Here is a 26,950-nt window from a genome sequence, read left to right on the forward strand (position 1 = left end):
CTGACTTGAAATGCAAGCCAAAACAGCTCTACTTGGCTGTCCTCTATCTATTGCAAGGTTACCATCACAGTTGTGGGGACTCATCAACTTTAGAAATAGGAAAATAGGGTTTTGGAAAACCACAACCAGAAAACTGAGATGTGAGAAAATGCGTTTCTCAAAGTAATAATTGCAGCAGTTGAAGAAAACAATTTTGGAGTCTTTAGTAAAGAGTTTAAAGTAGTTACTTCAAATAATAGTTCTGTGGTATGCGCTTTTTTCCAGTGAACATAGTAAAATTCTTAGTTTTAAACATTCCTTGGATTGGGCCTGTGAATTGAAATATAACTATTTGTAATAATGAATTCAAATCCAGGAAACAATTCTTTAAGAAGCAGTATTAGGTAGTTTATTTTTCCATCTGATTTAAATAAAAAAGGCGAAATCTAACGGTGGAAAAGTGTATTAGCTCTTCTAAACAGCTAAGCCTAGTCACTTCTCTCCCAACTAAAAATTGACCCCCTCCTTCCTCTTTCTTTTTAATAGCATTTAATTTGTTAAAGAAACTTCTTTCACTTTTGTTAGCTTAGTTTTCTCTGATAGTCTTTGATATTAACAGTTTGATACGTACCATGGTTTGTAGCTTGGTGAACGTATTTTTGAGATTTGCTAGAAGTCCTGAATTAGCCTGCTCTGGTGATCCTGCCCTGGAGCAGCTTTTGTGCGTGTGTCAGTTTCCCCAGTTCCTTTCTGTAATGTGTGACTCCAGACAGGGAAGGCTGTTCTCAAGCTTTTTGACAATAAATAACAATATAAATAATTTACATGTACGCTAGGATTTAATCATCTTCTCTTTGTCCCTTCTTCCCCCGGCCTCGCAGACCCTCGTGTTTCTGGTGTCTTATTTTTCCTCTGTGACTTTTTTGACTGGCTGCTCCAAGAAGCAGTTATTTATAGCATGTGCAAAATTAGGTGGCATCATACCCTTTTGTATTTTTGGGATAATTGAAGTAATCTTTTTATTGTTGTTTTCTGCCCTTGCAGAAGTGCACTTAGCATTTCATTTTTCTTTTCTCATCATATTAGTTGGGTATTTGAAAGTGTAATGCTATTTCTGGAAATTCTGTGGTAATGGATAGTTGTTAACATTTTACTTCGTTCAAATCTAAGCATTGTATATCATAGCATTCCTCCTTCAATGACATGATCCAAATTGGAATTCCTCTCAAAATTTGAGTGTTCAATATCGATTTAGTTACAGTTCCAAAATTGCTATTGTTTATATATACTTTTTCTTGACTTGACTAATAGAAAATTTTCTCTGCTTGCCTGTTTTACTATGTTCTGGCTACATGGGTTATTTATTGAGATTTTTGTTTCTAATCTGAATTTGCAGACTTTGCTACTGGGTTGGGGTAGGAGTTGGAATATCCCGTTTCTATGACTACCCTGGGATGGGGTTTCATCATTTTCTAGTATCTGCTGTTTTTTCCCCTTTAAGCCCTTCAGTTTAGAAACATCCATGTTTGTTTAATTTAAGTTTTCTAGACTTAGAAGACAGCTAAAAAAATTAGATAACATCTTCTGGTGTCTTGAATGGATTGCAAAGCACAGCACTGTGTTACATTTTAACCTTTCAGCTTCTTGTGCGTGACTGAAAGGGTAAAAATCTTTATGGATAAAGCCTTTACCAGCACTGCAGCATACGAATACGTATGGTATAAATGGTGCGTATTGTCATGCACTGCACAGTAATTTATTCTGTGTGTTTCTTATCAGATTACCAGGCTTTCTTGCAATATCTTCTTTAAAATGGCTTCTTGTATAACTAGTTTTATGAAACAGAAGTGAAGTGGTGTGGCTTTTTTTCATGTGTTTGGTGGACTGCCTTATCAAAAGCCAAAAGAAAGGTTTTTAAACTTTACCAGTGTTTTTGCTACTTGTGCTTCTGTTATTTCTGTATTGTATTGCAAAATCAAGTAGACCTCATGTGGATGTAATACAAACAAAATATTTAAATTTTTCGTGGAAAGTAACAGGTAAGTGTGTAACCTGTGACTAAAACCCAAGCCAGAAGAAGGCTAATGTGCTTTAGTGTCAATAGCTCTTCAGTCTGTTCGTTTACTAATTAATTTACTAATTTAAAAATTAATTTGACGCTCTTTTTTTTTTAAATCTTTTATAGTGTGTCGGTCAAATAAAAGTCCATGGGTCTGTCTGACGTGCTCAAGTGTCCATTGTGGAAGGTGGGTACAAAGTGTTGGTGTGCAGATCTTTTCATCAGACCTTTATCTTTTCCCTTTGTGGCTCGACTCTGAGGCAGTTAATTCAAAATTTTCCTGAATGCCTTATAATTCCCCGAAATAAACCTTTAATGATTTCATTTAACATTGTATATTTATACTGAACACACTTCTTTGCTACCTTGTGCGAGTCCAGAGATTCTACTCAACATAATTTTTTTTCCAAAAGAAAAGTGGATGGTGAATGTGATTGCTCAGCTCAAAAAGTACCTGGAGAACTGCTAATTCAGTGGATTATTATAAAGTTCCATTCTGTAAAAGATGTTTCTATTGTAATAAGATTAAACCAATAAGAATTTTTGGAAACCCACAAATCCAAAGATGGCACAGCTTATTTTGAGAAAAACAGCAACTGTCCAGCTTAGACAGAAAATGCCTTAAATGTACTGTAGTGTAGTTTTGGAACAAAGTTACTGCCATAACTTATAAGGACTAGCTACCATCAGACTTCCTTCAGAGTATACCTGTTTTTTGTCTGTATTAGTTGAAGTACACCAAAAGAATTTGTAGATGAATTATATAGTCAATGCTGTTATTTATATGTCAGGATAATTGTAGAAAATTTGCTGCTACATAAATGTTTGAGTTGCACATATTAATGAGAATGCAGTTAGTGTTGACATTTAGACAGTATCTGAGATGTGAACATGTTTTTATCTGTAGGGTAGCATTTGTGCTGGTGTGCTTTTATTCTGGAAAAGCATCATTAAACTTGGTGACTTTGTCTTTTAAAGTGGATTCAATAAACTCCAGGTTTTGTTTCTTTGATCTGGATAGCAGTAAGTGCCACAATTTTAATAATGTCTCTTATTCAGAGTTTTCAGCACAATCTCCTTTGTTTTCTTTTTGTTTATTAATTTCTTTTATAAATTTATACTTGGTGGGAGCTAAGAGAGGGGGAGCTACTTCATGTTATGTGATGGTGTGAAGGAAATAATTTGGAATATTTTACTTGTTACCAATTTAAAAAAAATATTACTACTGTCCACATATTGACCTTTCTTGTGTGCAGCTAGGAGACATTGAGTCAGTTATTTATGCAGTTTGTTTTGACTTTTCAAACTGTTTCCATCCTTAGAATGGGAAAGAATTGAATGAGAAGAATGTAATGTACCTTGTAATGGGAGCACTTCTGATCATGAAAGCACACAGCATATTCTTCTGTTCAGATAATGTTTGAAATCAAAGCAAGAGAAATAGTTTTTCAGATTTTCACTTGAAGTATATCCTCCAGGTTAGAGTCATTGGGAACACTAGTGACTGTGTTACAGCAGCAGAGCGTTTCTGGTGGGAGCATAGCTTTATAAACCTGTCACTTGCACTGTTAGGCAGAAAACCAACTCCTGCAAGCACAGCTGTCTTGTTCGGGTTATGACATAATTGCTGTAGGATTCTGCCAGCACAGCAATGTTGGTAACCCTGTGGCTTCAGTGCCGTAACTAGCACAGCTGCGTTAGCAGAATTGTTTACACCTGCATGTGAGAACAAGTGTAGAATACAAAGACCGTGGAGCACGTACAGAGTTCCTATCTGTTAGCATTACTGAGTTCAACAAGCAAGAAATGGGGAAGGAGGGAATTCACCTGAGGTCTGGCCATGCACTTCTAAGTGTTAATGATTTTCAGCTGGTAACTTAGGGATCTTGCATTTGTAATGACACTTTTTAAAATTAAAGATACTTAAATTTCTAGATCTCAAATTTTGAGTGTGAAAATGCTCATTGTGTCAGCAAAAGAGCTGTAGGATTTTAGATTTCTTTTTCAGTTATGTGACCCCAAGCCCTAGAGCCTTTCAAATTAATGAAATTAATAAAACGTAGAATGCTCTAATATTAAATCGTGCTGCAGAATGGGAAAGCTTAAAATGGATGTGCTTTCATGTGGGGGTCAGCACACTGTTAAAGTAATCACAAACATGATGAGTGTTGGGTGGAGAAAAAAGTAGAGCTGTAAGAAAAGTATATGGGAAAACAATATGGAGAACTAACCACATTACAGATATAGAAAAAGGGAGCTAATGATTTTCTCAGTTGTGAAGGTGGATCAGTCTGTTCAGGGCCCAGATCCTTGGGTTTGGTACAAGGATGCCAGTTTGTGGTTGCTGTGAAGGAGATGGAGAGATTAATTTGGACAACATGGGAGAGTAAAGGGGTAAAAAGTTAGAAAATTTAACCGGTGTTTTCACACAGGTGAATTGCCTATTTTAATGCCTGTATAAATGTTGGATGCTTATTAGGCTGCCTTTTTGCTTCTTATTTTCAATGAATGTTGGTTAAGTAACTGTTTAAAAGTATAAGACTTTTTTTTGTTTTTCATTTATTTTAGATATGTGAATGGCCACGCAAAAAAGCATTATGAAGATGCACAGATTCCTATGACCAATCATAAGAAAACAGAGAAACAAGAGAAAGTTCAGCATACTGTGTGTATGGATTGCAGTAGTTACAGTACATACTGGTAAGGGTTTGAATGCCGCAATTTGACAACTTTTTACATACTAGAAGGTGAAAACTTTAGACTCTTGTGAAGCATTATATTACACACATTTTTGAGCACTTTAATCTCTTGATTTCCAGACTTGGCTGTTCAAAAACAGTAATGAAATAACCCTCTCCTTTTGCATGTGTATTGTAGCACTGGTTGCGGCTAAACTCCCGCATTTCAAATGACTTGGAAACTTTTTCAAATAAATGCTATTTATGTGGTTCACAGTTGCTTCTCTGTTTGCTTTGGGTTATGTTGAGAACCTAACCTTTTAATTGCAAAAGCTGCTGTTCAGTTGCAGTTACTCCTTCAATCAAATTGGTGAGCCTTTCACATACCCTTTATTTGACAGAATATCAGAAAGTAAAGTAATACACAATAATTCGTGCCCAAGAGATGTGAACTTGAGGTGTGTATGTGTGTGTTGTGTTTTGGGTTTTTTTCCAATATTAATTTTTTTCTTCACTCTGAAAGAAAGTAATCTTTCTTTTGGAGATTTGGTGCAACCTGTATCAGTTTGGGAAAGTGATGGACAGATCCTGGTGGGAAGCAGCGTCAACTCTCTGGCAAGATTAAGTAGCAGAATCACAGAAGTGATTCTTTTAAGGGAAGAATGGCCTGGGCTGATTTATTCTGTCAGTTTCTTAGAGTGAGAGATGAGCATTGTTTAGGGAGATTTAATAGTTAAGCTGGTAATGTTGGGTTCCTGATGTGGTTCATCAAAGAGCAAAGACTGGAAGTCTATTGAAAGCAATGCTTTTGTGCATTCACCATCTTCCATCCTCTTCAGCCCTAAGCAAAACTGTTGACAGCTGCTTCCCATTTCGTGTTAGCTTCATGGTTTCCCATGTATGTCGTTACTTGTGCAGTGTGGCAGTGCAAGATTTGAACAGTGGAAATCTGAGTTATGGTCTTGTAAAATTACTGAGTATATAGCTCCACTGATGGGTATTTTGTTCAAATAATTGGGTATCTTTTGTGTACTTCATCAGGGAAAAATCTGTTTGCTGAAGCTTGGGTATGCAGTTTTATGAGGAATACTTCTGTAACAAATATTTTTATTCCCTGCAAATAAAATCACAGTTAAGTGGTCTCACCTGAAGAAATTTTGTTTGTTTGGAGCAACTAAAAAATTATTCGGATGCTGTGTACAGCAATGACAAAAGCTGTACGGATGTTAAGCATAGAAGAAAGGTTTGAGTAGCTTTGTGATGTATGGGGATTTCACTTCTATTTACGTTTTATTTAAATGAGCGGCATTTTTATCTGCTCCTATGTGAAAACATTAGAAAACATAGAATTTTTCTAAGTGATACATATGCACAGGTTACCAGCATTGGAACAGCTGTGGGAAGCTAATTCCACTTTCACGATTAATGCTGTTAACAACTGAGTTCTACGTTGTGGCTTTTTGTTTTGTTTTGTTTGAAGTAGGACCTGTCTTCTAGTCACTCTGAAGGTAATAATGTGTGGAGGAATTTTAGCAGGGTATTGGAAGTCTTGATTATATCTCCATTTACTATGACAAATAGTATACTCAACTGGCTGAGGCTCAATGAGTTATACTAGCAAGTCAGAGCACCCTGCTGACCTTATCCTGAATCCAATATGGGCATTGCAAAATGACAACAGCCAGACTGAGGACTGTGGGATCTATTACTGAAACAAGCTATGCTTGTGAGCAGCAGGTAGGCACGCACTTAGGAAGCTCACTGCTCTTTCACAGCATATTTGTGGTAGGACAGATGAGAAGCAGTTTAGCATGTGATGTCTTTTCTGCTGTAATTGAAGTAGAAAGCTGAGTCATCTATGGATGAACTGGAACTAATTGTAGAGAGCTTTCCCTTGGGGAGTTCCTGTTGCGTATAATTCAGTAGCAAATTATAACTCTCCTGTGCTAATGTGAAGCTGAACAAGTTTCAGAAGCAGTGTATCTTTGCTTTCATTTAGGATATCAGTTTTTTCCCACCTGATAATCAGGAAAAGATACCTGGATTTGTTATTGCACCCATTTTTTTCAGTGTAAATGAGCTTAGATGTGTAAAGATGAAGCAGAAAGCATTCAGACCAACTTCTGCCCCTTTATTTCAGACAGGACTGTAGGGGCTGCTATCAAATAGTGCTTGCCAGTTAAAGCAAATAGTTGGGTGAATTTGAGTCATAACTAGCTACTGTGGAGATTGAATTTTGAAATGTTATTTGTTGGCTTCTTCAGTGTAGACATGAATCCAGTAGACAGTGCTATGTTGATGCAATGATGTTTCTTTCAAGTAAACTTCTGCTTAAATATTAATATTTTATGGTAGCTATGTGGGCAACCTCAATAATTTGAAATTCAAGAAAATACCATCTTAAGACTTAACTGAATTCTACTCCTACTGTAAAAATAATGCAGATACTTTGATGCAGTACTGGCTTTTATATTTTTATTTGCCATTTTGTTTACTGCATAGTTGAGTGGAATTACTCTTGTTCCATTTTTATCCTATGTATCTCAATTTACTGTGTTCCTTAGCTTGCATGATAGTAGCAGTGAACAGGCCTGTATGGGCTCTTTTCTAACCAGAAGGCATTTAATCCTTTGCTTTTCTTTGGCCATGTCATAAACTTTCATGCAGTCATGAGAGCACAGTCCAGGGTTTGCCTTAGCTATTCTTGTCAGTCCAAGGGGAAGAAATACTATGTGACTGTTGAAGCCTACCATGGTTTATTGAATTTTGTTTCTAGTTCACATGCAATCTTGCTGTAAACCAAAACCAGATCAAGCAGTGTCCTGTAATTGCGTTTCAGAGTGGAAGTCTAGGTGTGTATGTTTTCTTTTACGTGATCACAAGCTTTCAACATAGCTTTGAAAGGAAAATGTTTCAGTTCTGGTGGGATGGTAGTTAATTATTTTTTTTTTAATCTGAGATGACGTTTTTATTGTATTTATGAATTTGGTAATGTTTTGAAAAATATAGGTATGCTTGAGGTATTATTAAGTATTGGGCAATTAGTGATTTGCTTTCCAGAGAGTTTTGATCTTTCTTCTATGTCCTCCTATTCATCTGTTCAGTCTTCACAGTGGAAAAGTTGGGAGAATGTTAATCTTTTATTTATTATGAGAGTATGACTCTCTTCTTGATTCTGTGGTCACTTTTGAGACAGTAGATGCAATACTAAATCGTCAAACTGAATTATGTTTGAGACCCTAAGCACTGAGAAAAACAGACTCCTGAATTCCCCTTTTTGGAGGTAATCAGCCTTTCAGTTAGTTCTAAAGTACTAAGCAAAAAGGGTTTACAAGAACTACAGATCTCTTTTTCTCTTCAAGCTGTTGTACAATGCATTCTCCTGCTGTGTTAGTGGTTGTTTTTCTGGGCACCAGAAGTAAAATGATATGTGTAAGAAGCCTGCTTTCAGAAATACATTTCCTGAAAGAGGACTCTTGTAAGTTTGCTTTCTCTGTGCTAGTGCACAGACAGTTGGTTAGCACAGAAGAAGGTTGCCCTGTTTATGTATTTGCATATGTTTCCTGTGTTCCTTTAATCCCAGATGCAACTTGCAAGTCAGATTTCTGACCCATTAGCCTCCTTGTTATCTCTTAAAGGGACATGGTTGTGCTCACGTCAGTGACGTGTGTGTGTGTGTCCCCGATGTAAAAATAACTAAGTGCTAAGGACTTTAAAAAAATTTCCTTTTTAGTCTTCTTTTTGTGATGGTGGTTCCATTTAAAAAACAGGCTTACTGTGCTAGTGCATGAGCATCTGAGAATGAGATTGCTGAGGACCATTGTTTTGCATTCTACGGTCAGTGGAAATTAAAGAAGGTAAAAAGCCGTTTATCAAGACAGTAAAACTTGAGTTCTTAGTTTACTCGTATATGGTGTTAGTACAACTAAGGAAACTTGGGTTTTCTTAATTTTGCTTGTCCTGTAATTCTTCAAATCCAATCAGGGCTTTTAAACATAGCATGAAGTTCTATAACCTACTGAAACAGCCAGCACTAAGCATAAGTGTTCCCCAGAGCAGTGCATACATTCACTGGCTTGCTGCCATTTTAGCAGCAAAGGAGGCCAGAAAAGACCAGGCCTTGGAGGTAGCAGAGGTGCTAAAAATAGAAAGTGTATAGAGAGGAAAATATTGTGCTAATCCATATAAGGGACCCTCCCCGAAGTACAGAATTTGTTCTGTACAATTGCTGTGAAGCATATTGTGGAACTGCTGTATGCAAGAAGTGTATTGTTAATTTGTGATAATTCTGAGGATGACAAGTTAAACATCTGTTTTGAATGTCAGCTTCACATATAGGAAGTAATCTCTCAGCAGTATACCTTAAAGGTGTGTGGGCTTAGCAAATTTTAAACTAGTAAAGCATAAACTACTTCCTATGCTGTTTACTTCGTTTATCCAAAATAGACTGGTGGCAGTGCTGAATCCTCAGTGTTGCAAGGGAGGTGGTTTAAAAAATCTGCCCATTAAAAAGAGAAGAAGCTTGTCTTGTTTTTAAGTGAATCTTAAAATTATTTTTCCACTGTTGCAAGGACCCTGACATTTAATGATGTATTTGGTTTTATTCCTCCATCTTGGGGAAGTTGCTAGCTTGCCATTTTATGTAAAGATGTAACTGGTATGTGAGATCAGACTAAAAATAAGGTTAACATGATCTTTAGGGCATAGGAGCAAGTATTAAATCATCTTTCAGCAATCAGTTTGCTTAGAGGCTTTCAGTGAGCTTGCATCTGCTTTCATTCCCTGTTTATAAGTGTTAGTAGCCACCCAACTAGGGTAGCAATGTAATTGTGCTAGTATACCTGGGGGTGTGGACACACTTGGTATTAGGGAGGAGTTGCACTGTACTGTATCTACCTGCACCATTTTTACTTCTCACCAAAGCTGGCCTGGGTAGTTTGCTCTGATGGTTGTCCTTGAGGTGTGGCATCCTGTGAGAGTGGCAAATGCAGGAACAGTTCATGAGGTGATTGCTGATAAAGCTGAATAGGACTACTTAAAACATGGCTGAAAAATAAGCACGTTTACAGACTTCTTCGCCCTCCCAAACTAACTAGGTCTGTGGCAATTAAAAAAAATAAATTCTATTACTGGAAATAGCTGTCTTAAAATTTCTAGATCTTGCTTAAGTATCCATAACTGCTGCATTCAGTGTTTGGAAATCTTGAGAGTCATATTAATTTCTCTTCTCAGAGGCAAAAATCAACGGAGATCCTGGACAGACTGGTCTTACAGGCTCCTTTCGGTGGCAAGGGCCTTTACTTTCTCAACTCTGTAGTCTCTTCAAGAATTCAGTGTTTGAATTAACGCTAGCAATACTGTTGCCTTTGAACTACATCACAGATTTATGTAACAAAGAATGTTGTAAATTCCAGTTGTGCCTGATGTCGATAGCTTCATTAACTTACGGAGCATGGATCTGCTCCAGCAGAGGAGTAACCTGAGACGATGAGGATGTATTTCGTATTTGAGTCAGTCCTGTGCCAAAGGGAAAGGAGAGAAATAGCTACAGTTCTGATATTAAGCATATCCAAAGTAAGTTAGTTTTCTTCACAGGAAACGTTCAGTTGCCTGCCAGAATTTGAAGCTGCAATTTGATGCTTCACAGTAAGCACAGGGCTGACAAACACTGCTCAGAGCTGAATTACCTTTGTGGGATATGGGGGAAGGGAAGTTGTGACAAATCTCTGCTCCGTTTTTGTCACAGCGCTCTTGAAAGAACTGGTGTAAGTGGTGTTAAGTCTTTTCTTACCTTCCTGTTTCTCATGCCAGAATACGGGTTATCTAATTCTCGAGCTAGCTCTTGGCTAACCCTGCAAGAGTACTGTGGAACGTCAACTCCAGCTCCAGTGCACAGCAGTTAAGGCTGCCGCTCCGCTGACTGCCTCCTTTGAGAGAGGCTCGAGGAGGCTGCACAGAATTCTTAGTTACCGATGTGCAGGTGTGGATTCTGCAGAGCTGGGCTTCCTTACTGACTGCAGCATTTGTTTCTTGGTTTTAAGGGATTTTTGTCCTTCCTTCCCCTCCCCTTTCCACTACTCCACCCCTGTATACAGGCGTCGTCTTTCCTTCACAAATGGAAGAAGGAGCATGGATAAGAGGGTCCACACCACTCTGGGACCTCTATTCCCCCTTTTTGTGAGGGCAAGAAATGCTAGTGGTTTAAAATACAGCCAAGCAGCAGAAGTAATGGCATCTTGCAACAGTGTTCTCCTTGTGACAGTTTTCTTAGCTACTCTCCTTTCATTTCTTCAAATCGATATATGCACTGTGGATTTACATGTACTTGGGAAAAGAGTGAAATAAGGTGTGGGATTTTTTTCAGCATTCCCTAAAAGACCCTCCTCCCCCTCTTCAGAAATGGTCTGTAACCTTTGCCTTTGTGCACTATATGAGGCATTACAAGCCCACAGTTTGAATATTAAATTATAACGAACATGTTTGCTTCTTGGGAAATGTGAGATCTTTGTAGAACATTATAGGATTGTAGATGTTTGTAACCCTTGCTTCTGCTGAGAGGCCATTTTGATTTGGCTTCACTTTACATTTGCTTTGAGGCAGTGGGGGGGATCAGCTTATCTCTCTTTTTCAGCTCAGTTACTTACTTTTGCACACTTACCCTGAAAAAGCTCAAAATACTAGCTTAAGTTTTATAAGAGTTTCTGTATATGTAATAAATATATAAGAGATTGAGTGATATTTGTGGTTAAAGCATGAGGGGCAAGTTGGCACAGACTTCTGGTGTGACTTTGGACAAATCATGTAATCTCTTAGTTCATCTTCCCTGGTCTTTTTTCTGTAGCAGAAGCTTTTAAATTGTGTGTGTATCTGTTCAGCACCTCAGGTTTTAATGATAGCTTTACAGTATTAAAATAAATTGATTTATGCTATAGATTAATAAGAACTTTGTAGTCTGTTTACCTGATGTCAGTTGATCTTTTCTGATAAATCTATGGATTGTCTACTAATGCTGCTTTTGGTTACGCCGTATGTTTGAATTTTTGTTGAACTGGAATTCTGCATTGGGACAAGCTGTACATCGTGCTTCTGATTTCTAATAAAGAGCAGAGCTAGAAGAAAAAAACATGCAGTAAGATAGTGCCTGTACCTTCCCTTGCTATAGTAGTTTTCAGAGGGAACCAAGCTCAGTATGTAGGTGTTGTGCTCCCCTGTTCCCCTCGTAATCTTCCACTGAAGCACTTCAGTGCTTCCTGCACATAGGCTTGCATGACTGTTCTGGAGTATTTCATTGAAATCCTTTGCACGTTCTGATAAATGTTTTTCTTGCAGTTATCGTTGTGATGATTTTGTAGTCAATGATACCAAGCTGGGCCTGGTACAGAAGGTCAGAGAGCACCTACAGAACTTGGAAAAGTAAGTAGTTTCTTTACATCCAGACTGCTTTGGGTGGATTTGTAATATTGCATCATTTAAGTGGTATTTCTGTTTTATATGTATATACGTATTTAATGTACATATTTTGGTCCTTCTATGTGTGTGATACTGTGTATGTTTAAGTACCCTTTTCATCAGTGAGAAGCAGAGGTGGAGAACGAATGGATTTGGCTGATCTCATATGTTTTGTTTCTTATATGGTGTATCTTGTAGAAGCAGTGTATGGTGATACAGGAATTTAGATAGCAATTAACTTTCTTGCTACCTAGCCAATAATTACCGTGTTTATCCATATAAATGGGAGAATTTCCAGAACAGAATCATAGTTTTGTCAAAACCAGAACAAGTTTCTGGAGGAGAGAAATTGAAGTGAAAATGCAGGTGGAAGTAGTCTTCATATTAATTGCATAATTTGGTTTCCAAACAAAAAGATTAAGAAGGCTTATGACTTGGAATTATACAGAAGAGACATGTTTTTCCTCTGCCTTTATCTGGAGCTGTTCCACTGAAAAGTAGATATTACAATCTTTGTGATGCAGATGCTGTGGCCAGTGCTAGATAGCAAATAGTCTTTTCACAGTTTGCTTGGAAATCTTACATAATACTAAGTAGAAGTACGTGTACGTACAGTGCTTCCAAATACATTTGAATGCCCCAGAGTTCAAACAGGACTCCTGCTAAGAAATTGCTGTGATTTTGGGAAGTCTCTGGATCCTCCCCAAGTTAAGTGTGTCACTTACTCTGTCGGTAATGTTAACATTTTCATTATTTTCCTTTCTCTTTTTGATGGGCTTCTCGAGTATGTAATGAGGTGTAAAGATGTTTAAGCATAATGAGAAGTGCACATTAGTATTTCGGAAATGTCCAGGAGATGTAGCACTTTGGGAGGTAAATGATACCATGGAGTCTTCCATTGTGTGTAATGACAGTTTTTGAATGTTTGGAGGGCTTTTTAATAAAAAAAAAATGACACCCACCCCCCACGCCCCGAAATCTGGAACAAGTTACGACTTTGCTGTTAGAGAGAAGTTGTGAACTGGTAGAATTGAGGGGCCAGTAATTTCCAGTGATGTAGAAAATAATTGTTCTTGTAACTTTGTGTTAGCATTACACAAATGTTATAATCTCATGTATTTTTATTTAAGAGAAGTAAGCTATAATACGTAAGTGCTAGCACTGAAGATATTTTTGATTTTTGGTAACTTTACTTTGTTGTGAATTTTTTTTTTTTTGAAGTTGTCTTTCTAAAGGCTTAGGCAATTCTTCTGACATAAGTATTTTATGGAAAACTCTGTATTAAGTATTCCTTTGATTAAAGAAAAAGACCAATATTTTAGGTGAAAAGTAGCATGCTAATAAGGCGACTCTTCAGGTCACATACTGTAGCATGCATAACTTAATAAAATTAACTCGGACATTAGTGTTGAAAATAGGATGTGCGTCTGTACTCTGGGGGAGATGCAGTCTGTTTTAAGACTATGCAAAGCATATGTTGCAATCAGGAAGCTCTTTGCTGTCTTAATGACAACTGATGGCAGATGTAATCACTGTGTTAAAGATTAGGATAATTATCTGTTGTCCATTGCACACAGTATTTTGTTTTTATAGTAAGTAGCCTCTTTTAATTACTTTCCAACAGTTCAGCCTTTACATCAGACAGACATAGGAAAAGAAAACTATTGGAAAACTCATCTCTGAACAGCAAGTTATTAAAAGTAAATGTAAGTACAACAGATCCGGTACAGTGAGTTTAAGGGGTTTTTCTAAACCTGTTGAGGCTTATAGTTGGCCTAGACTTGAAATACTTGTAATCAATTACCCAGATTCTGCTTGGTGCACTTTGTCTTTCCCATCTCCTGACCAGACACCTAGAAGAGCCCCTTCTCACAAAAGAATGTTTGCTATTCTGCTGTGTTTCTGTTGACCTAGACTTTGAGCTTCCCTGTGCTTAAAGAAGGGTTTCATGTCAAGATGGAGCTTCAAGGCCGTTTGAGCTTGGTGGGATCAGCGACTGTCTATTGGGATTAAAACAGGACTAAACATAAGACTTGACTTTTCTGAGCAGACAAGGGGGTTTTTGTCTTTTTTTGTGGTGGTTTGGTTTTGTTTTGTTTTTTTTTTTTTACAGTGCAAAAGGCAGAGAAGCAGGTGCACTGTGTTTTTCTAAGGGGATAAGAGAGTAATTGTTAGGAAAAAGTAAAAAAGTTTAACAAAGTTTTAGAAGAGCTTAGTAAAACGTGCTTTCAAAAGGAACTGTGGACTGTTCTGAAGGCTTTTCTCTCTCTCTATCTTCCTGCTATTTTAACTTCACATCTGCAGAATAGCACCCAGGAGAGGATGATCCAGCCTTTGCTAGATAGCTGAAGGGCTACATAGTTTCTTCCATACAAAGAATGCCCCAAACCAAATGTCTTTGTTTTCCACAGTTTGCATTGAGGGAGTTTCTAATCTTCATAATTTCTCCCAAATTGTAGGGAGGGAGAGGGGAGATACTGACCCAGCTGTATGCAACTGCTTCATTTTCACCCTTGGGCAGGAGGAGTGGTAGAGCAGAGCTATTCCTCCTTGGCCCTTGGGGCTGCAGGACAGCAATGCAGAAAGGCAGCTGAAGGAATAGCTGTCTTCAGCTATGAGGAACAACTACCTGATTACAAAGAGAAGAAGGTCTTGAGAGGAGTATGAATGGAAGTAAGAGGGTGGGGTGGGAGCAAGGCACTCAGTTGCTGTTTTGCAAAGTCTGTAGGGGTTTAGTTACTTTAACAATGCACTACCTACAGTCAATTTAGGGTCCTCTGCATGTGCTGTGTATGCTTCCTGTACTGTCCCAGTCTTGGGGTGACTGAGGAAGCCTGGGAGAAATAGTGTGGGTGTTTTTGCTATGGCAACACACAGCATCATTGTCTGGAAAACTGCAAGCCAGTAAAAACTAGAAGGAAAATTCTGGGCAACATTTAGATACAGAGAAGACAGAACTAGAAAGCATGATCTTAATGCTGCTTCTATACTTCTTAGTCTGTGCTGTTTTCTCAGTTTTATTAATACTTGAATATTGCCCATGGCAACAGATTATCTTTTTATTGTTGGCACATTGGAGCGTTATCTAGAAAAGACAGGGCACTGCTGTTTGCATTAATACCTTGCTGTCTCACCCTGGGCAAGAATGAGGACAGAATATACTAAGGACACTGTGGTGTTTGTACTTAAAAGTTTTCTTCCTTTATTGGAAAACAGGTCTCTCCTTAAACAATTCTTACTGAATTGGTAAATTGTTTATGTAAATAATACTTTTGTTTTTTTTAAACAACATATACACAGATATTCTTCTGTCATTAGTTATTCACCAGAGGTGGTGGTGTTTGTGGTAGATGTAGGGAGGAAAAAAAGTTTTATTGGAACACTTGGAATACATATTTCGTAACCTGGATTTGCATGCAGTCTTTAGCGTCAAGTAATACGTTCATTCTGAGATACTACTACTAAAAGATAGTCTAGCTTTTAAATTCTGTTAGAACAATGAAGAATGCCCCAAAATTTGATGAACTTTCAATGTGATATTTTGTAGACAATGGAATGCGTCCAAGTGTTGTGGATTCTAGAAATCATAAATGCAACACTGTCCACATTTCTCTTTCCTCTCCTCCCAGCCCACGCTGAAGATTATTTGGCAAAAAGCAAGCTCATCTGTGGGTAACATTGCTCTAAACTGTTGAAACTCCTAGACTGTAAATGGTGTATATTTTGCTTCTCTTCATTCAACACATTGCTTTTTCTTTGCACAGTCTAACTTGACTGTTTCTTTCCCAAATAAATACCGTTGTCTGTCTTTCAAAAACCCTCCTGGCCACCACAAAACCCACCAAGACAGGAGGCTACTGCTGATGACTTAAAAACAACCTGCAGGCTGCCACACTGTGCATATTAGATGTGGGACTAGATGGATAAGGATTGGTATTTTCATTTTTCAAAGGCACTTTAGGGAAATTTGTGTCCATTTCTCACTGAACATTATCAGAGTGTGAATACTTTATATATGCACACAAATACTTTGCAGTAAAAGCCTGTGATTAATTCTGTGTTGTCCTATTCTAGATTTATTTGCACAGGAAAAGATGTAGTATAGTTCTCTGTTGACAGGAATGAGTAAGAAATGGGTTTCATGTCAAGATGGAGCTTCAAGGCAGTTTGAGGTGGTGAGGTGGTTGCTTTGGCTTTGAAACTGCACTTTTCAGTGTAGTTTATTATTGTTTAAATCTATGCTGATATAACAGTAACAGCTCTGTGGGGAAAAAGTGGGGGAGCAATGATAAGTCTTTCTTTAACTTAAGCGTTCTCATTTCCAGGGAAGCACCACTGCCCTTTGTGCCACAGGCCTTCGGAACCTGGGGAATACGTGTTTCATGAATGCAATCCTTCAGTCGCTCAGGTACCTCTGAAGCTTTCCCCATGCCTCTGTGAGAGTGGTTGTGTGCTGTAGCATTAGACAAGGGAATTTGGCAAGTTACCACTGTACAAAAGTATACCTGGATTTGCAGGAACGGGTGTGTGCGGGTACCATAAAGTTGTGTTTCAGACTGTGAGGGACCTTCTGTAATGCAGCATTCTAGTGGAAGCCTGCTGTATCCTCAGCGGAAAAGGTGACTGCCCTTTCATTGCCAAGGATATTGAAACATGTTGATGCTTATGGTCACTGTGAAAGCAGAGACAGTGCTTTGAGGGATGGGGTCTCATGGAAGTGGGTAGAAAAACAGTTTCTGCAGTGCTGAGATGTTAGACCTCATTTTATGGCTGCCAAGGCCACTGCTGCTCTGTAATTGTCCTTTTGCATTTCTGAATTTGCTTCCTTCACTGGGAGACTACTGAGTCGGGCTATAGCAGGACTAAACCATTTTCTTCTCCGTTGTTAAGGGTTCACTGGCAGGAGTTGAGCCGCATGCTTCTTATGTTCCATTACTGGCACTGTGGTAGCAGAGGTTGGGATTGATAGGTGGCAGTAGATATGGAGTTAACCTCTTCAGCAGATGCAGTCTGGTTTGTTAGGGAATGCCTTCTGATACCTCCGTCTGTCACGGTATCTCTTAGTCAAAGCAGAGCCAAAATGTAATTATTTCAGGTAGTTGGGATGATGGATGATATTTACAGATCTGCCCAGTCATTTACAGAAGATGAACATTTGCTACAGTATTTCTTGTATCTTGAACTGGTTGTGATTGCTGTCCTCTATCACTGCATGAACTTGTGTTTACGCATTTCAACAAACAGGCTCCAGAATACATAATATTGTCTTTGTTCTCTGCCGTTTAAGAATTTAATTCATTTTTACTTTTTCTGTAGTAACATTCAACAGTTTTGCTGTTACTTCAAAGAGTTGCCTGCTGTGGAGCTGAGGAATGGGAAGACGGCAGGCAGGCGAACTTACCATACCAGGAGCCAGGGGGATAACAATGTGTAAGCTGAGTGTTCCTTTTTGGCACTGAACTTTATGGAAAACACCAAATGCTTGGGTAGTAGAGCTGCTATACGCTTTCAGTGTTGCAGAATTATAGAAAAATGATTAATGGGGGGACAGAAAAATAGATGGCTATACAAAAAAAGAAACTTGTATCACTTGCAGTTTGCTTATATTGGTCTGGTGCTGCAGGGGGAAGCAGTCAGATACATCAGAAAGCACTGGAGTTTAACTGGATTTAAAGTAAGGTTAAGAAGTGCTAGTTATATGTGCTCCAGACATATAACGTTACTTAATTACAGCTAAAATATAGTCGTGGGGATGTGTCTGCAAGTGAATGTATTTAAAAAAAAAAAAATCAGAGTAAGCAATTCACAATCTGTAGCTTGTTTGAGCAAGTGTTAAAGGGATGATGTTAGCAGAGTCTACACTAAAATAGCGAAAGGTGGATAGATTTCTACGTGAGTCTTTGACATCTGAAATGTAATTTTCCTAACCTGTGTGTGTCTCCAGTGTTATGGGTAGGATTTTGGACACACAATCTTTGAAGTACTGGAAAGGCTGTTTACCCAATCATTACAATCTTAACCAAAGTAATGTCTGATATTTGTACCATTGAGCTAGTAAACCTATAAGGGTTATAACACAAACCCATGTTAATCACCAGCCTTTACTTTCTTTCCAGTTCGTTGGTGGAAGAATTCAGAAAGACACTCTGTGCTTTATGGCAAGGAAGCCAAACTGCATTTAGTCCAGAGTCTTTATTTTACGTTGTTTGGAAGATCATGCCAAATTTTAGGTAAGTTTTGTAGAACAAGAACAATATTCCTGATTGCAACCTTGTATTGCTGGTGTCCTACTCTAAAATTTGCTGAATCTGCAGGATGCACTCTATGCGTCTTTCCCATATGCCCACAAATATGCTTTGAAAAGGATCTTCACTTTGATCGACATTTTTGTGTTCATTGGTAGTGCTTTTTTTTTCCCCGCCCTTCTACCACATGCTACATGTAGCAGTGTTGGAGAGGACAAACATCTCAAATACTAAAGTAGTAGTAGTCATACCTTTGAGCCAGTGCTCCAAAGGGCAGAAGAATCAAGATAATGACTGATAGGTAAGTGCCAAGTGCATGGTGTTGACAAAACCCAAGCTTGGCTGCAATAAGAAAGTGATGTAGTCAGATTAAAAAAGTTACAGCACCTACAGGCCTAAATGCAAGCGTACTGGCTGAAACTTCCTTGATTCTCTCAAAATACCGTATCACCAGCTGGACATGAAATAAGGACTATAAGAAAAAATCTTGTGCATAATAGGCATTTTGTGCCTATACTGATGAAGATGATAAAAAGAAAGGGAAAAAGAAGGTTACCCAAGTAAATCAAAGTATCATTCCTCTCCAAGGTCTCCCTGTCCTGGCCCCTGAACCTCTTTCAAAGGAGCACTGAAACCTGTTAGGATATATTGTGATGAAGGTAAGTTGCTCCATGTTCTCAGGTAGTAAAGATGTTCTGTTATCTGTTACATCTCCAGCAGTGCTGAAAAGATGCTGTGAACACATCTGCTCGACGAGTAACCCAAATAACACAAATCTATTTATTCTATTCTTCACACTGCCAAATATGTTTCACTTGGCTTATGAGAATCAAGGAAGTTTAATACCAGTAGTTGCAAGCAGCGACCAAAAACATTATAGGCAAATGAACATCATCCATAATGTCCTTGACCAGTTTTCCTATTACAGTCTTCACTATAATTCTTGCTAGACTAAGTGAGAAACCAGTTCATTAAAGTTCCTCAAGCAAATTTTCAGCACTGTGGGTTCTATCACATCTTTTAAAAGAAAAAGTGCTGTTTGGGGTTCTCCCCCTCTCTTTTTTATTCCCAGTTAGCTGGGAACATGTCCGTGATTAATTGATAAGAGAACTCATTAAATCACATGGAGAATAGAGTCAGCTGCTCAGTAGATCCCTGCTCCCACATGATCCAGGGAGAAAATTTGATTTTGTTCAGTGCTTAATTGTACCTTGTCAAAGCTAATGATGCTACAATTCTAGTTCTACCTTGTGCACTTCTTGTGAGATTGGGAGGAGAAGGTGGATGGACATACACATGGAAGAAAGCTGGAGCCAGTAGCATGTTAACAGCAAACCAGCCACTTTGGCCTGTGCTTACGAAGCCCAAAGTGATGGGGCAGGGGCAGGAAACATAGTTTGATTATTTTAGCCCAAAGAGATTTCAGTTGTTCAAGGTGTGTCGTGCCTGCTTCCAAGGACTGCAAGTGCTGTTCTTACAGAAGGTTATAGAAAAAAACTGATGCTGATGCACTCCATGGCCCTCTGTCTCATATTGCATATAGGGAGTAGAGAATATAGTTTATAGTAACTATAAGCACAGCTGGAGTGCCTCTGAGCTCTAATGCTGCTGTGGAAGTCCTGCTCCTTGACTGTTGGACAAAGTCTGCTGCTGTCATTCTGCTGCATGCTGAGATCGTACTGTAGCCTCATGCCGAGTTGCAAGATGCATATTTTGCTGATTTACTGCTGTATAAATAGCATGCTTGGTTTTCCTAGTAACTGTTCCTGTTTATATCCTATCTTGTTGCCGGTAGGAAAAGGAATGTCAGAGGTGGGCTTGAATTGAATTGCTTCAGATGGATGGAGATCAGTTTTATTACACAAGCTGACTATCAGAGAAACTATGTTTTTTGCTGGTGGGCTTTTAGATCATAGTTTATTTTAAACAGTGCATCGTCCATATCATCATGTTCTTTTAAGGATCTGTATCTGTACTTATGCTTTTTAACAAATGAAAGAATCTTTCATCTATAATTAACATATTTGTATGCAAGTATAAACACACGTACCAGGAACACAACCAACAAGGTGGAATGACTCCAAAGTTTATTTCATCAAATTTGTTGCAGAGCAAGGGCGCCATATACTTCAGAGCTCTTTTATGAGGAATGTAATGTTGAAAAGGTGTCTGAAGCAAAGACTTTCCATAAATTTCATCTTCAGCTGTTATTATGATTGCCTATATGTTTATTAAATTGAAGATTCCTGTGTTATCTCAGCAACTTCCAAGTTATCCTACAGTGTGCACAGTTAACATGCAACTTTGAAGCTGAGTTATGTTTTACTACCTTGTTTCATAGTAACTTATAATTATTTTGCAACTTTAGGAGAATAAGTCCTATTTTTGGCTGTACATGACTGGCCTGTCGAAGCAATGCTTCTGTGTGCCAATTTTTCTGTTGTAAAAGCTAGGTAGCACTGCTGATGTTTCTCAGGGTGCTGCAAGATCTACATACAAACTTGGTGATTTATTTTAAAGCTGCTAGTTTGGAAGAAAACATTAATTCTAAAAGATAAAATGGCCTTATTTACCTTTTTATTTTGTTATGTCCTAGCAATACTTTTGTAGGACATACCTATGTTCTCCACTGAGCACATCAGCCTCACCTTGCATACTTCCGTTGCACCAAGTCTGTTCACCTTTTTGCCAACTCTGGGTACTGTGCCATGAGTCTTACAGACTTTTTCCCTCCCCTGAGCAGAGCATAAAAAACATCTCTGTTGTTCTTTCCCAGACATTCCTATGTGACAGCGCCAAAACTTACGTGGAATAGTGAGGAGGAAAAGGGGCAGGGGAGGCATGATAAAGCAGCTGAAAAGAATGGACAAGAGGAAGACGGAAAGCCAACTCTACTATGTAGGGATTTTTTGTAACTAGGCCTACAAAGACTTACACAAAATTATGTCAGTGTTCACAAAGCTTTCACTGTTTCACTATGTATACTTTCAGACTTCATCTCAGTATACATCTTATGGCAAATGAATAGCAGTTGTTTGTTAAATTTGATGCATGATTTGGCTGAAACAACTTTAAAGGCATATTTTACTCTGATGGCTTCTCTCTTCCCTTCGATTAGGTTTGTTAGTGGTGAAATAATAATGGTGACTCTTTGAGCAGCATTGCTGCTGACGGCATGACAGATCTGAGACTGGAGCCTTATCCTACCAAATCCAAATGCTCAAGAGATGCTCTGGATACCCCACCATTACCTCCCTCTCCCAAGAAATGGTGTGTGGGTTATGCAGGGAACGTGTGCAATTCTGAGCACGGCTATAGATCTAGGCCTAGAAGAGGAGAGAAATCTCTCGTTCATCCTAATTATTTCAGACTTCATGTTGTTGCCGAAAGAGGCGTGTAGAAAACAAACCCAAAGATTAAATTCCTGGCTTTGGTGGGGAGGGGAACAAACAGGCAAGCAAACACGTGGAACTGCCAAAGTGAGCGGGATCAGTGGCTGAATTAAAACCACTCAGAAATACCGACTCTGAATCCCACATGAACAATACATTTTGTGGTGTCTTTCTTTTGAATCTTAGCAGGTTTGAGATGTCAATGTATTGACCATAATTTGTAGTAGTTTCAAAGTAGGGATGAATAGTGTGCTGCCTGAACCTGATTCATAACAATTCTGCGGAGGTACTAAGGAAATATAGTCAATAACAATGGAAAAGGAGAAATGCTTTGCATGAGTGAGGGGAAGTCACTGCCACCATTGTGTATTTTTAATTAACATGTATATGAGTCCTAGGATGTTACTAGCACAGACTGAGTTTGGTGAGGCCAATTAGTGTTAACCAAATACACGAGCAAGTGTTATGTCTCTGCTGCTCCCTGTTGTTTTCTAAAAGGTCTCTTCCTATCTAAAATGTATATTCTTAAATGTTTCTCCAGCCTCAAAAAGAGATGTGCAGAGAGAGTGGACGAGCTGTGAAGGACCAAAATCGCTTAGTTTGTCTAGACATAGCTGTATGTTTCCAAAGGCTACTTGGAAAACTTTTTTGGTACAAAAATATGTCTGTCTCTGTAAAGTCTGCTCAGTATTATTAAACAAGCAAAGGTTCTTTCATGTGCCCCTAGTGCTCTCTGTGTGTCGGCACTAAAGCAACCTGTATATTTGGTGATTTTTGTTGCTGTTGTTTCCTTTTCTCTTAAGGGGATACCAGCAACAGGATGCCCATGAGTTCATGCGTTACCTTTTGGACCATCTACACCTGGAACTCCAGGGTGGCTTCAATGGTGTTTCACGTTCAGTAATTTTGCAAGAAAATTCTAGTCTGTCTGCAAGCAACAAATGTTGCATGTAAGAAGTGTTTTTTAATTTCTTCAAAACCTTAATAATGCCTTTGTATGGGTCTGTGTGTGGTGGATCTGAAATTTCAAATTCATGGTTCCTTATTTTCTCTGTAGTGCCTCTGTAATGTTACGAATTACAAAGCAGCTGCAGGTTATAAAAGATGATTAGCATCCTCTAGGATCTGCTTCCTTTCAAAAGGATCAGCATTTTTTTCATAGGTGTGAGTGAGCATACAGGCTAAGTTATAAACACATTTTAATTCATTAGTCTTTCAGAAATAAAAAGAAAGAACTTTGTATTTTCTGTTCTATACTCATAGACTTCTTCATTCAGACAATCTCATTGTCTTAGGGTGACAGGTGGCCTGAATGATACAGGAGCAAAAAAGATGGCCAAGTACTTGTAGGTCTAAATTGTCAGTGGACCTCCTGGATTAATGAGTGAGCAATGCAGTTACAGTTTGAAGTCAATTTTCCTGCAGATGATCTTGCTATATTTGTGTATCACTTGACACAGTTAAAGCTGTTGCTTTTTTTCCTGGTAATTTTGATTTTCATGTTACTGTGTGTCTTGAAACAGAGGTAATCTAGGTATCTCACTCCTCTTTCTGTACCTCTCAAAATACTATTGTTGCTGAATTCTGCCCCAGGTGTGTGTTCTCTCTGTGACAGTTTCAGTCTGAGAGAAAACAGATTTATTCGCTTTAATTTGCTTCAGGAAGGAATGTTAAGTCAAGTCAGTTCAGCCTGCACATTTGGTCCCTAAGTAAGTCCTTGGATTCCCTATGTAAGAGTTCAGTGAGTTTTCCATTCCTAGATTGATTACGACATAGAAAGCAGGTCTGAGAGATGCAGGATTTTATAGATGCTTCATTCAGGAAAGTCTTAGAGTTCAGACTGTGCTCTTTACCACATTTATGTTACTTTGCTGATGCTTAAAAATCCCACAGAAGAATCCTAAAATGTTCTTAGAATTGAAGTGTATTTGAAAACTAAACCAATTTTGTTTTGTCAACATTTTGAAAGTCAAAACCCAAGGAGAGTTTAAACTTCGTTCACATATCTGCTGTAAATTTGTCTTGAGAATGGCTGTTCAAAAGCCTGGTGAGGTGGAGTAAGCTGCCTTCTGTCAAGGGCAAATTAAGGTCACATTCACTTAAATGACTACAGTAAAGTAATGAATATGCTGTGAATGCTCTCTTCTTGAGTGCTGGTTTATTTGGGTAGCCATTTCCTTCTGCTCAACAAGAAGCATTTAACTGTGAAGATATGTAGGTGGAGTGCAGATAAGGAACACAGGTTTCTGCAGGCTTGTGGTGTCAGATCTGCAAGCACAAACTAGCAAGTTTAGAAGTTCTATAATAATGTAACTTTAAAATGTGTGTGGGGTTTTTTATTGGACTATGAGAAGTGAGTCTGTTACATAATCTGCTGAGAAGATTAAGAGAATAATGAAAGCATAGAGAACGATGAGGATGCATATTATCATATCTTAATGCAACTTAAGCTGTCTTTGGAAGTGAAGTGCAGAAATATGCTCAACCTACCCTAAACGGGAAGAATTTTTGTTTAAGAAACAGCCTTAATTACAGGGTTAAAGTACTGTACCCCATGAGCATCAGCTCTCCACTATAGAAATGCAAGCAACCGGAATACTTTCAACACTGAAATTTTAAGCATCTGCTTAGAGCATATGTGTTCACACTTTCTTCAGGTACCAGATAAAGCGGAAGTATTAGAGCAGCTAAATACTTGCAGTGTACAATTCTGGGGTGAATGAAATGCTCGGTGGATGAACTCGATCACTGTTTTGTTACACATGGACAAAACTGCTCTAACTAGTAGTGGTAAATGTGTAACAGGTATTGAAAATTAAGCTCAGACATTCTCATTTTACCTCTGATGTGGTTTGTCTAGAAACGGAGCGTCTACTGTTGTCACAGCGATTTTTGGAGGCATTCTTCAAAATGAAGTCAACTGTCTAATATGTGGGACTGAATCTAGAAAGTTTGACCCATTCCTAGGTAAGGTGCCTCTTGCTTTTAAAATACCAGGTGACTTAAAGCATAAAAAGAAATCTGAAGCTTGATATATTTAGATGTCACAGGACTGAGCGAGAGTTTTAGCCTGAAAAGATTAGTCATTGTTTTATTCAGCCCTAACTTTTAAAAAAATCTTTGTTTTTCTAGACCTTTCGCTAGATATTCCAAGTCAGTTCAGAAATAAACGTACTAAAAATCAAGAAAATGGACCAATGTGCACACTACGAGGTAAGAGTGCTTGGACAGTGAAATCATTACTAGGACTATGAGAGTATATATACTCTCCAGAGTATGTATTTCATAGGAGCCAGGCTTTCACCTCGGGTGTGACTTGGTGCCACATGCCATCTAATTTTACGAGATTCTGTGGTAGAAGAAGGTGCCAAAATAATTGTCCATGCAGGTTTTACCCCAATCACCACTGTGTATAGACATGCTACTATGATAAACTGGGGCTGAGAAGTGCTTCAGGAGGTCAGCTAAATATCAATGAGGATTCCAGCAGAGGTTTTTCTAATGTATTACAGTCTTTCCAACCAACACACATCTGCATCGTTGCCCACTGGCATTTGCTAAGGCTCTGTGCTTAGAAATATGTGCCCCTTGCGCATAGTAAGGATGGCTCTTGGGTGTTCGACTTTTTAAACAAGATAAATACAATCCTGCAAAGTTGGGCAGTAGTGCTGTTATTGACTTTGTTTTAATTTTTGTGCATCTGCTTGCTGCAGATTGTGAAATTTTAATCAAAACCCCATTAGTTTCTCTGGTGACTTCGTACCTAAAACCAAATCACCTTTACAAGTTGAATATTCTTAGTTAGAAAGTAATTTAGTTTCTTTTGAAAACAGTTGTGCTGAATGCTGGATAGAATCCTGTTTGAAAAATGGAGATTCTGTGAATGCCTCCCCCCCCCGCCCTTGAAGTGCTTATAGCTGTGTTTTCAGGAACAGGGAACGCTGCATGTTACCACATGTTACTGTATTAAAACATGTGATTACACAGCTTTTTGCTGCACAAATGTATATAATAACTAACTAGAATGACTGCAGCAGATAGGCATGCCTTCCCTCTATTGCTGTATCTGTTGTATTTCATGTTACAAAAATCACTCAATGTCATCTTGAATCAGATTTCTTTGTGTGGGTGTTTTTATTTTTTTGTATCTATCTTGTTCTTTTTTAGATTGTCTTCGCAGTTTTACAGACCTGGAAGAACTTGATGAGACAGAGCTGTATATGTGTCACAAATGCAAAAAGAAACAGAAGTCCACCAAAAAATTCTGGATTCAGAAACTACCAAAGGTTTGTATAAGCATGAAAAGTAACAGTGTGACAATATGTCAAAGGGAATGACGACTCCACTGTTAGTAGACCAACACCTAACCCCCCCATAGGCTACTGCAGATGTCTAGCACAAAGTTTGACCTCTTCCTCTAATGCATCCATTATTTATTTATTTATTTTTAATCCTGTAGGTGCTATGCTTACACTTGAAACGATTTCACTGGACAGCATATCTGAGAAACAAGGTTGATACATATGTTGAGTTTCCCTTACGAGGCCTAGACATGAAATGCTACTTGTTAGAGGTATGAAGACTCACCGATACTTTCTGTAGAAATTTGTTCCATGACATGTCTTCATTACAAATTACAGCAGGTGCTATTGAGATCTGAAGAGTTTTCTGTCTTTTTATGCACAGCCTGAAAACAGTGGCCCAGAAAGCTGCCTGTATGACCTTGCGGCTGTTGTTGTGCATCATGGTTCAGGGTGAGTACAGGGGAGTAAGCCTGCTTGTTGGCAGAGACCTTCTCCCCACTGAAGTATGTGCAGAGTTAATGAAGGTTTTTCTGTCCCTAGTGAATGTCTGTATTTTTACTGGTGGAAATAAGCAGTAATTTATAAACTTACATGGAACTAAGCTGCATTAACTTCAGATAGATACAGTTATTCCTGTGAATGCCCACTGGCAGTCTTGGGGCGGGGGGGGGGGGGGGGCAGGTAATGACTAAAAGTGTGAGACAGAATGAAATAGTCTAGTTCATCTAGGAATGGAAAGCCCTAAACAAACTGCGTGAATCGAGGGGCCTTCCAGAAGTTAATGCTTCATTTTGAAATTCTTTCTTCCTTTATTCACTTTGAAAGGCGCATGTGCATTTATGCC

The 26,950-nt window shown here is 38.5% G+C and overlaps 1 protein-coding gene across 3 annotated transcripts in view; it reads left to right on the plus strand.

Annotated features, from left to right (window-relative positions):
• The window catches only part of USP3 (ubiquitin specific peptidase 3), a 93,116-nt gene that overhangs the window by 62,010 nt on the left and 4,156 nt on the right, over positions 1-26,950 (plus strand). For 2 of the 3 annotated variants that reach the window (XM_072869759.1, XM_072869757.1), the window contains exons 2-14: positions 2,165-2,225; positions 4,607-4,738; positions 12,046-12,129; positions 13,790-13,871; positions 16,491-16,573; positions 17,482-17,595; positions 18,282-18,395; positions 22,606-22,752; positions 24,663-24,769; positions 24,935-25,015; positions 25,970-26,088; positions 26,262-26,375; positions 26,465-26,556. In XM_072869759.1, coding sequence (XP_072725860.1) covers positions 4,656-4,738; positions 12,046-12,129; positions 13,790-13,871; positions 16,491-16,573; positions 17,482-17,595; positions 18,282-18,395; positions 22,606-22,752; positions 24,663-24,769; positions 24,935-25,015; positions 25,970-26,088; positions 26,262-26,375; positions 26,465-26,556 — 1,220 coding nt within the window. In that variant the 5' untranslated portion in view covers positions 2,165-2,225; positions 4,607-4,655. The remainder of the gene's footprint in view (positions 1-2,164; positions 2,226-4,606; positions 4,739-12,045; positions 12,130-13,789; positions 13,872-16,490; positions 16,574-17,481; positions 17,596-18,281; positions 18,396-22,605; positions 22,753-24,662; positions 24,770-24,934; positions 25,016-25,969; positions 26,089-26,261; positions 26,376-26,464; positions 26,557-26,950) is intronic. The other variant, XM_072869758.1, reaches the window with a different exon arrangement.

This window comes from Ciconia boyciana, chromosome 8, assembly GCF_034638445.1.
Source record: "Ciconia boyciana chromosome 8, ASM3463844v1, whole genome shotgun sequence".
In the NCBI taxonomy this organism is placed as follows: Eukaryota; Metazoa; Chordata; class Aves; order Ciconiiformes; family Ciconiidae; genus Ciconia; species Ciconia boyciana.